This window comes from Eulemur rufifrons, chromosome 16 (genome assembly GCF_041146395.1).
Source record: "Eulemur rufifrons isolate Redbay chromosome 16, OSU_ERuf_1, whole genome shotgun sequence".
NCBI lineage: Eukaryota > Metazoa > Chordata > Mammalia > Primates > Lemuridae > Eulemur > Eulemur rufifrons.
The window spans coordinates 12258351-12269779 of NC_090998.1; the positions used below are offsets into that span (position 1 = coordinate 12258351).

Genomic DNA, 11429 nt, shown 5'->3' on the forward strand with positions numbered 1-11429 from the left:
GTTAAAATTACCAATTTTCTTAGGTTATTAGTCAACTCTTAATAAAGAGGTTAAAGAAGGTTTTTCTTTGCCTTCTGAATAATCTCCCTAGAAAGCAAAGATTCTGCATCTTACCAAAATTTCCTATGCTTGTAGCTGACTGTATCATGTCCTTGATTATTTAAGAAAGTATTCTCACTTCTGAAAGAGTTAAGATTCTTTACCGTCACGTTACATCCTGCACTTACTTTTTTAAATGCTTTTTTTTTTTTCTTGTGTCACTCTGGTTAAATATGTAGCCAAGCACTTTTTCCTCACTGACCCATGATACTATTTCATCAAATGTTCAAACCTCCTGACGACTTTTGACATACTGCCTTTTCAAAATCAAATCCTAAATAATGCCTCTTGCACCAACAACTATCTTCGAAATTTCCCAGGTGACCCTCAGAAAATCACAAAGAATTTATTCTTTCATCTTGTACGAGAGAGATGTTAAAAATAACTGTTTATTTGGCCAAATGTTATAATTTATACAGGAAGCATTGTCAAATCAAAAGATATGCTTACCCTCCTGGGTTAAGTTTGTGTGGATAAAATGCTATCAATATGAATATTTCAGAAGTTCTTGGAAGGTAAGAAGTTCCTAGAAATTCATCAATCCCCTCATTGTTCATGTCTATTGATCTGAGCCCTGCCACTATGCCTAACATTAGACAACAAACAGTATTAGTGTCATCAGTCATAATTTCAGAGGTTTTTTCCTTAATGTTAACTTGGTCACAATTTGACTTCTTTAATATGAATACAGTATTTTCTAGGTAGGCCAGTGGTTCTCAATTAAGAATTCACATCACTTACCTACAGACTGACTAAATCTTTTTGCTTGATAATCTTGATATATTCTTGATATACTCTATATATGCTTGAGATACTCACGGCATATTATGTCTCAGGATTATTATATATCTTAATTCTTTCTCTCTGCTAAGACTATGTTCATCTATATTCATAAATAACATGTACTACCCACTGTTCTTTAAAATAAGGTTAATCATTATGTGTCTAACACTTTTTTTGATTTACTTGATTTTGGTTTACATGCTACAAAGAACTACCTAACTTCCTTGTCAACTGCATTATTTTCTGTAACAAATTCTCATCAGATATTTCACTTTTAAGATTACCAGTAATACTTTAATCATCACCATTTTAAGTCTTTTGATATCCACAGATAGTTTTTTCAACACCATTTTAAGTGTTTTGACATCTACAGATAGTTTTTTGTTTTACTCTGATGCCGTCCTGAAAGCACCTGCAAACCAGCTACAGGCCAGAGTGCTTCTCTTCAATGAAAAGGGCTATGCCAGGTGCAGGCTTCTGATGGCATCACTTAAACAACTTTGAGACCTCACTAGTGGACTGAGTCAGGATTTCCAAATAGCTAGCAGAGAAACAGATGGGTTCATTAGACTGCTAACACAGATCCAGCAGAACAAGAATTAATTACACAGGACTGAATAAACTGATGAAGGATGATTATGGGTTTTATTTAAAATATTGCTGATGCTATGATGTCCTATTTTCTGGATATAAGGAACCCCTTTCTCTTTTCTCTTAAGCAATCTATAAGTCACAACAATTTAAGCAGACCATATTTTTGCAAACCAAAATGAAACATTTATGCTTTTCTCCAAACTACTCAGTATTCTTATTTTCATGGCAATATAGCTACTTGCCTAGATTCCATGAGTCCGCCTTCTAGTTGAAAACATTAGTTATGCAAACAAGGCTTTGACTAGAATACTCATTTAACATATTACCACACTAGAAAAAAAAAATTTTTTCCCTGGGGCCATGGTGTTTTATTAAAACAAAATGATCCTTTCGAATTTGTTATTTTTTATTGTTTTCTGTGTGAGTTATATGCATTGCAATCCACATTTTTAGGCTCTAAACCAGCGTAAGTTAAATACAACTCACATGGCAGTCAATGTGTTAATCAAATATGACCAGACACTTTTAAGAAGCTATAGCTGACTTTATGAGCTGCTTATAGTCCTCTTAGGAAAACTGGCCTGGTATGTACCTAGCTTACGCAGTTCCCAACCTTACAGGTAAATTAAGGAAGATCACTTCCTGGGAGGCTCAGACACCCTAGAATATTTTGAGAACCTCAAAAAGACAGGAATTCAGCCAAATCTATAGATACTGCAGGTGAAACCTGACAGTAAGTTCTTGACTTACCTCCCTAGCCTCAAAAGGCTTTTTAAAGTCCAATCTGAGATTCCTTAAAAAACTTTCACCAAAGCAAACTTAAAGACCTGTATGGTAAATTACTATTCTTGCTACACCTATGTAAATAATCAGGCCAAATCTAATGAGATCAAGTTCACAAAGACTCTTATTCTACCCCTAATAGTCACAGATTTTGTTTTAAACAACAGGGAGACCAACAAGTGCTCATCACAATTGCCTATTACTTACCCACTGACTTGGCTTGAACAAACTTTAGTCAAGCTTCTCTCCTCCCACAAGCCAGGAAATCGTGGCTAGCCCTAAGCTTAAGCAAGTAGATGAACAACTTCCTCCCTCATTCTGACCATTGGCTGACTGCAGAAAAAAATTTTTTTCCAGTTAAACCATCCTGATCATGCAATCTGCTCACCCTTACCCACTTGGCCCATACTCCCACAAAGTTCCTGCTAGCCTTGCTTACCCCTCCCTATAAAAGAAAAGCCATTTTCTGTTTTATTTTGAGATGTTTACAGATCATGTAGTAAGCATGTTCTCCTATTCAAATAAACTCTCCTTACCTAAGTCTGGCTTTGTTTTCATTCACAGGACAGTACTATACAAACCACCTACTTGCAAACTCCAAAATTACATTAGCATTTTCCCACTCTATCAAAAGTGATTAGTATCATTTTCAAAACCATAATAAGGGCCGGGCGCGGTGGCTCACGCCTGTAATCCTAGCACTCTGGGAGGCCGAGGCGGGTGGATCACTCAAGGTCAGGAGTTCGAGACCAGCCTGAGCAAGAGCGAGACCCCGTCTCTACTAAAAATAGAAAAAAATTATATGGACAACTAAAAATATATATATAGAAAAATTAGCCGGGCATAGTGGCGCATGCCTGTAGTCCCAGCTACTCGGGAGGCTGAGGCAGGAGGATCGCTTGAGCCCAGGAGTTTGAGGTTGCTGTGAGCTAGGCTGACGCCACGGCACTCACTCTAGCCTGGGCAACAAAGTGAGACTCTGTCTCAAAAAAAAAAAAAAAAAAAAAAACCACCCATAATAAGGTCTAGGTAAAATTAAGTACATACATAAAGTACTACATACAAAATTGCTGTCCAGAGTACCAGCAATCTGGCCTTAGATTAGTCATTCATCTTTCTGATTTATAAGATAAAAAAGTTGTACCAAGTAATTTCTAATACCTCTCCATCTTATTACTCTAGATATAAATTTGGTAAAAATGGTACAGGGATATTCATAACAGGGCTACTCAGAACATGCTGGTGAAGTACTGAGTGCTTCTACAGCAGAAAAACAGGAACTTAAGTTATTTTTTAATGCCTATCTCAGTAACTTCAAAAGCTGAGATTTCACCTTTCTCAAGGCAAAGACTCCAATAATCAAATCCACACTCATTCAAAAGTACTTCATATATCCATGCAATACAATTCACCCATAAAAAAGAATGGAATATTAATACATGCCACAACATGTATGAACCTTGAAAACATTATATTAAGTGAAAGAAGCTAGACACAAAAGGCCACATACTATATTCCTTTTTTCTTTTTTTTTTTTTTTGAAATGGGTCTCCCTCTGTTGCCTGGGCTAGAGTGCAGCGGTGTCATCCTAGCTCGCTGCACCTCCAACACCTAGGCGATCCTCCTGCCTCAGCCTCCCAAGTAGCTGAGACTACAGGCATGTGCCACCAAGCCCAGTTAATTTTTTTATTTTTTGTAGAGACAGGGTCTCTCACTATGTTGCCCAGGATGGTCTCAAACTCCTGGCCTCAAGCAATCCTTCAGCTTTGGCCTCCCAAAGTGCAAGGATTATAAGCATGAGTCACTGCACCTGGCCTATATTCCATTCATATGAAGTATTCAGAATAGGTACATACATAGAGGCAGAAAGTAGAATTATGGTTACCAGAGGCTGGGGAAAGGGGGAATTGGGAAGTGACTGCTAAGATATACAGGGTTTTTTTTGGCAAGGTGATGAAAATGTTCTGGAATTAGATAGTGGTGATGGTTATCTTGTGTGTATACTAAAAACTGGAATTTGGACCCTTTAAAATGGAGATTTTTGTGGTATGTGAATTATATCTCCATAAAACTGGATCAAAAAATTACTTGAGAACATGAATTACATTATTAATGCAATAGTTATATCCTGAAACCAGAAATTATATGATCCACACTTCAAATTCAACCTTAGACATAAACATGCTGATTTTCTCTGAGTAATCTGTTTAACATATCTAATCTGTGCTAAGAAATCTTTATAATAGTTAAAATTTATAACTTAAGTATGTCTAATAAACAATTTAAGACAAAACACAAAATGAAGCTCCAAATGAGACTATATAAATGTCATGAAACCTCACATCTTTTTATATTGCTTTAAATGTAAAATTAACAATATCCAATATGTGCAAAGCTCTGGCACACAGTGGTATATAAAGGGGGGAAAAAAATCTATACTCGAGAAACCTTTCATCTAAGGGCTATTTCTTCATTAGCATAAATCAAGAATGTTACAAATAAAGACCATACAATGTGTAGCTAAGAGTTCATGCTAATGATGTTCAGCTGTCAGCTTTCTCAGATTTGCAAAATATAGTAACTTTAAACTGGATATGTGAATATAGAGTACTTAAATTACACCTCCCAATAAAGCAAGCCAATAATGAGGAAGATTTCTATTCCTATAACCCTTTACTTGGTGCGGTCTGGATCCAGTGCCATAAAACAATGACTAAGGCCACCAGAGAAATTAGCCTCCTGTTCAAACATACATAATGTCATACAGGTACAGTTTTCCAATGTTTGGGTAACTATTTTCCAAAAAAAAAAAAAAAAAAAAAGACTACTGCTGATCATATTCACCTCTGCCTTTTTATTTTTATTAAGAACCTCACCAATAACTCTAGACCGGGGGTCAATTATAACTACATAACTAAACGCAGTTTTTTGCCTAACAATATGTCATTCCACATCCCCAATATCGTCCTGAAATTAGTTCCAAAATATCTAAGCATTTATACACGGTCCTTCTGAGCAAGGTATAACAAAAACTAAAACTAACAAGTTATATTACAGCTAACAGGATCACAGCATCAAAGTATCAATAATTTTCACCAAACAGAGCCCAAACACATTTTAATATTTTCTAGCCTCATGCCTGAACAGCTTGACCCTTTTATGAGAATAATCACTGCTACAAATAACACAAACAGCTTGAGAAACAAAAGCATATACTGCTACTATCTAATATAACAGTGTTTTCCTTGTATGGACAATTTCTTATACAATACATGAGAAATTGTATTCTAAGATAAATAATTTTAAGGGCAAATAGCTCGTTCTTAGGTTGCCTAGTCCATGTATTTGACTAAATTTCAAATTTATTCACATTGAACCTAACGCAGTGGCTCATGCCTATAATCCAAGGCTTTGGGAGGGCAAGGCCAGATGATCACTTGAGGCCAGGAGATGAGACCAGCCTGGGCAACATAGTGAGACCCTATCTCTACAAAAAAATGTAAAAATTAGCTGGTCATGGTGTTGCACACCTGTAACCCTAGCTACTCAGCATGCTGAGGCAGGAGGGTCACTTAAGCCCAGGCCAGAGTTTGAGGTTGCAGCGAGCTAAAACAACAAAGTTATCCATATGGAGCAATATTTTATTAAGATGAAGCTTATTTTACAGAAGATAAACATGTATACAAAAAGTGAAACATGCAATGCAGGAACTCAGTATAGCATCTATCGATTCTGCTGGGAGAAGTCCATCAATTCAATAATTTTAATTATTGTAAATAAATAATACAATTTCTCAATTAGAGGATGTTTTGATAAACTTATTCTGCCCACCCTTAACTCTTTAATAAGTAAATAAGTATCACAATGAACTGAACTATCTATTCTCTAGCTTATTTAATTATAATCATCACCTAAAAAGTGTTATGGTTGCAACCTTTTAGAAGGTAAAACAAATTTAGTAGTGGCCATTTTATTTTATATAAAACAAAATAGAAAATGTCAGAAGTAAAAGTATTTCATAGAGCTTTTATTTCAGTCACAGAAGAGTCAAAAAAAAAAGTTCAAAGACCACTGGCTTAAAACTGTCAACTGCCAAAAACAGTACCTAGAACATAGTAGACACTTAAAATGTTCTACCAGTCTTTCCCGAGCATTACTATTTCTTTCAATTTGGCCATCTTAATAATGGCAACCATTTATTCAATGTCTACTATTAACTGTGCACTGTATTACCCCTTCACATCTCATCACTTCTCGGAAAAATCTTGTAAGTTACTATCCCCATCTAACAGGAGAGGAAATTAAGGCTAAGTAACTTGTCCAAAGCTACATAAAGTGGCAGAAGATTCAAACTTTGCCTATACCTTTCTGCTATAGCACCCTTCTTTATAATCTTCTCCAAATATAAACTTTAGATAAAATTTCCATGATGAAAATGGATTTTTCTCAGAGTACTTACCCATGGCCTAAATAGCACTATAACCTGTCTTATCAAGTTTTTCCAATATGTTCAAAATATTCAAACAAAAATACAAGTTCTCATAAAATACTTTCCAGTTATGTATTCCTTCACAGAATCTCCCTTGATATCGAAAAAAGTACTTTCTGATAGCCAAAGCATGTATAAAGACACAGTAGTTCCATTCAACACATTGAAAAGCCTCCAATTAAAGCAAAGAAAAATATTCTCTGAAAAACTGAACCATGGGAAATCAGCCCTTCTGATAACAATGAACTAAAACCTTAAAGTTTCATAACCAAATTATTCTCTAGCCATATGAGCAAAGCTAAGGTCAAGTAAGTAAGTAGGGATAAAAATACAAGATTGAACTATATAAAATTGTCACCAAATAGCAACAATTCACATGAATCAATCTAATACTTAAAGGATTATCTAGTCCAAGTTCTCTCCAAGTGTGGTTCTTTGAACAAAGGTTCAATAGAATGTTAAAAGGATTTATAAAAAAATTAATTGTCAAATTTGGGAAATACTGTGTTAAATAAAGTTAAAACTGGTCCTTTACCGCAGGACTTCTCAGGGCCTTTAACATGTTAACATGAATTACGAATTTCCAAATAAAGTGTACAGAGATTAAGTGACTTGCCCCAGGTCACACAACTAGCTAATGGCAAACTCAGAGCCATAACCTAATTCTGATTCCCATTCCAAAATTCATTCTACCTCCCCAAGACTTTATAATATATGATTTTAAAGTAAAAAGCTTTACTAGAAATACAAGATAGGAAACATTAGCGTTTGTTCTGACACCAAAGCAAAACAAAAAAGTAGCAAAGAATTTTTATATAACAAAAGCCTTCTCAAAAAAAACTAAGGTGTGGTATTTACACAGATTATACATACTCATGATATTCCAATTTATATTTTTATCAAGAATATTTCCTCTAGAAAATCAGATATAATTTTTTCTCATCAGTGCCTGAATGAAACTATGAGAGTGGTGAGAATGGCAACCTAAATTGTGAGGTCCATTAGAGCAGAGACCACGTCTGTTCTGCTCTCCACTGTACCAGAGGCTGATATATAGTAGGTATTCCATACATATTTGCTAAAAAATGAATAACAAATCTCTGTTCTACCATTAATTTGCTGTAGAATCTTGATCACGTTGTAATAGCTCTGAATCTGAGTTTCCCTACTTGCAAATGAAGTGGTTAAACTCAAATGATCAAGATATCTTTCACCTTTAAGAATTCACAGCTCTTATAAATTAAATTTCAAATCCCCAGCATTTGAGGATACATTCATAAACAATCAAAAACTATAACAAAAAATATATTTGCAAAGCACATTCATTACTTCATTCAATACACCCAATAACTCTGCAAATTAAGACAGGTATCATTACCCACATTTTACAGGTAAAGAAACTGAGATCCAGGCCAGGTGCATGGCTCACGCCTGCAATCCTAACACTCTGGGAGGCCGAGGCAGTAGGATCGCCTGAGCTCAGGAGTTCAAGACCAGCCTGAGCAAGAGTGAAATCCTGTCTGTACAAAAAATAGAAAAATTAACTCGGCTTGGTGGCACGTGCCTGTAGTCCCAACTACGCGGGAGGCAGGAGGATCACTTGAGCCCAGTAGCTGGAGGTTGCAGTGAGCTATGATGACACCACTGCGCTCTACCCAGGGCAACAAAGCAAGACTCTGTCTCCAAAAAAATAAAAAACCTGAGATCCACCGAAGTTGACCAGAGCAGAACCATAGTTACAATACAGTGAAGCTTGGGCTTTAAACACAAGATTTTGCTGTTGAAACTCCCAAATCTTTCCATTACAACTTGTCACCCAAAGACAGAGATGGGAATGCAACACTATTGGTAACAGCATTCTCTGGCTTTCAGCTATTGATTAAACAGGGCTACCGGACAAATGTTCTCCCAAACTCTTACATAACCAAACACCCAATGTTAAAGCTCCAACTCTTCTGTGAAGAAAAATTATCTAAAAGCAACAAATCAATCACATTTTTCTCCTTGGAGTCCAAGGCTGAGTAAGTATCATTAGTATAACAGAAGATGACAGTATCGAGGAGTGAAAAGAATCTAAATTATGAACAAAAATAGACACTGTTAGTACAAACAATATGCACTCACTGTTAAGTACAGTACTGTTAAATACAAAGACCACCTTATACCATTATTTTGCTACGTTTAAAAAGAGAGCTCCAGTTTTGAAAACTTTGTAGAAATGAGACAATTTAAACTATTACCTCTTCTAGGTCTTGTTACGTAATATCATACTTCAAAACAGTACTGCAAATGCAACGCTCTAAACTCCAGTAATGAACAAACCCAACTCTGGAATCAATCCCAGTGTTAAAATAAACAAACAGTATTTACATCACACCCTTCGCCTACAAGAAATACAAATGGGCAACCAGAAGCACCCCAAATTATAGATTTAGATTTCCCCAAGACTCTAACCAATCAAGTGGTTCTCTTATTTGTTAGTTCTATTAACCTTCTGTCTTGAAATAGATACATAATTCTTATGTCACATATAATGGTTTCTCACAGGTATAGCAAAAGCCCTTTCAACAGTGTATACTGTAAAATAAACAGATACTATTAAACCTAGCAAGTACATAACACTGCATTAAATTCTCTGCTATGAAAATCAAATGAGCACTATCTGTCTGGGTTTTACATGTGGAAATAGTTTGGAACATGCTCACAGTAAGTCGTAATTATTAAGGATAAGTCATATATCATGCAAACATGATGATGATTATAGAGTAACTAAAAAAAAAAAAATTCCTCCTCCTCAAAAAAAAGGTCACTCTCATCCAAAATATATATATACTGTACACACAGAAACGACAAACCTGTCATAAGATCATTAGTTACTATCATGTTCCATAAACTTCGAAAGTTTTAGCAGACTTAGCAAAAGTTTAGCTTGTTAAATACCTAAAAATCTCCAGAGACTCCAGTGGTCCCACAACTGAAAAGAACTGACCATGAAAACCAGTGAGAATTTCAACAAAACCAAAACTACAAGCTGCTGCATCAAGAAATGCTTAAATTCCTCCACTGGTAAATGTTCAACAGCATCAGACTCAACTTCAACACTAACAAGTTTAAGAAGAGCGATCAAAAATCATGTGGGCCAGTCAAAAAATCCTTGCGAACTGTCACCAAATAAAAGTCACAGGGTATGTGTCAGTTCTGCAGTCCAATTCAAAACATCACAGAACCATCGAATTTAAGCGATTCCCAGAGCAAATTATCCAGAACAGTCTATGTTATTTACCAAAGTGCCAAGCAGCCCCACGGGGCGCACAGCAAATGGTAATTTAGGTCCCAGGACCAGCTACCCTTCAAACAAGGATGACTTTCCCACTTGGTGCCAACTGTACACTTGCATACTCCGAAAATAGGGGCGACCCCTGAATACCAGAGGTTACAAGGGCAACGTGTCTATTTTATTATGGGCTGAAGCCCAGAAAATTCCCAAAGCTGAAAGGCTCGACCTATAACCCCAGAGTCACTTTCCAACTGCGCTCTCACCCAGGATCGTTACATCCCAAACAGAAGCCAATTATTAGTTGCAACAAAGCCTGGAAAAATTGAGAGAGGGCTTTAAAAGTTCACCTAAGAGACCCAGAAAAGAGGGGCTTCGAGGGGGAAGGCCAACGTTAAAGCATCTTGGGCTCCAACATTTTAAAAGCCAAAATACGTACAAAGAGCCTTTTCCCTGATGACTCCAGGTAGAAAGAGGCACACGGACACTCAGTCCTACCGAAAGAATGGGGTGCCAGGGGTTCGCAAGGACCAGCAGCCCGGACTGAGGCTCCGATCTGTCCAGATAAGGTCTGGAAGGCCAGGCTAGGGTCTGCATTGTGGCCAGGCGGTGCGCACTGCCCCTGCTCCCGGGCCCCTTTCTCTCCCTCCTTCCCCACGACCAGGCCTCTCCTCGCTTCTCTTCCCCCTTTCCCTCCCTCCCTCCCCTCCCCCAGACACACAAAACAAGGCCACCTCCCCCCAAATCCCACCAACTTTCCTGTCGTCCCCCCCCCCCACACACACACACACTCTTCCTACCTCTCAGGAGCACACAGAAACTGCAGGCCAGGAGGCTTCTCAGGACGGCCCCCATCTTCCTTCTCGCGTTCTCTCCTCTCACCGGCGAGGGGCGGCCAGAAGAGGGGGAGGCGAGGAGCCGGGGCGGCCGCCGCAGCGGCAGGTCTGCACGCTCATGCTTCCCAGCTTCCCAGACAGAGAAGAAAGAAAGAGGCACGTCAAGGCTCCGCGCGCGCCGCCGCCGCCCTCTCTAGCGCGCCGCTCTGCCCCGGGCTCGCGCGACGCCAGCGTCTGCTTCCATCCCGCCGCCTCCTCCCCCGGCGCCCCGCTTCCCCCGCGCAGCTCCTCATTCAGCCTCTTCCTCTCACGCAGCGGCGCAGGGATACGGCCCGCCGCCGCTCGCCGTGGTCGTGTCCCTGCGCGCGGGCCGGCCCCCTCCCTCGGCGCTGCCTCCGGTGCGGTCAGGAGGAGAAGTCTGGGGCCGCGCGCACGGCCTCCGCGTGGAGACCCCGGGAGATGGGCCGGGCCGGTAGAGGCGAGCTGGAGGAAAAAGGCCTCCCGGCGGCGCATTCCAATGGGATTCTTTCCCGGGTCGGTTGCGGCAGCCCTCCCCGCGGAGGACGTGAAG

At 38.9% G+C, this 11429-nt stretch overlaps 1 protein-coding gene across 10 annotated transcripts in view; it reads right to left on the minus strand.

Annotated features, from left to right (window-relative positions):
* The window catches only part of LRP6 (LDL receptor related protein 6), a 155107-nt gene extending 143920 nt beyond the window's left edge, over positions 1–11187 (minus strand). For 9 of the 10 annotated variants that reach the window (XR_011235750.1, XM_069491124.1, XM_069491123.1 and 6 more), the window contains exon 1: positions 10823–11187. Coding sequence is in view for 6 of the 10 variants with exons in the window: in XM_069491120.1 (XP_069347221.1) it covers positions 10823–10877 (55 nt within the window). In the remaining 4 variants the exon portion in view is untranslated. The remainder of the gene's footprint in view (positions 1–10822) is intronic. The other variant, XM_069491122.1, reaches the window with a different exon arrangement.
* Positions 11188–11429: the final 242 nt, after the last annotated feature.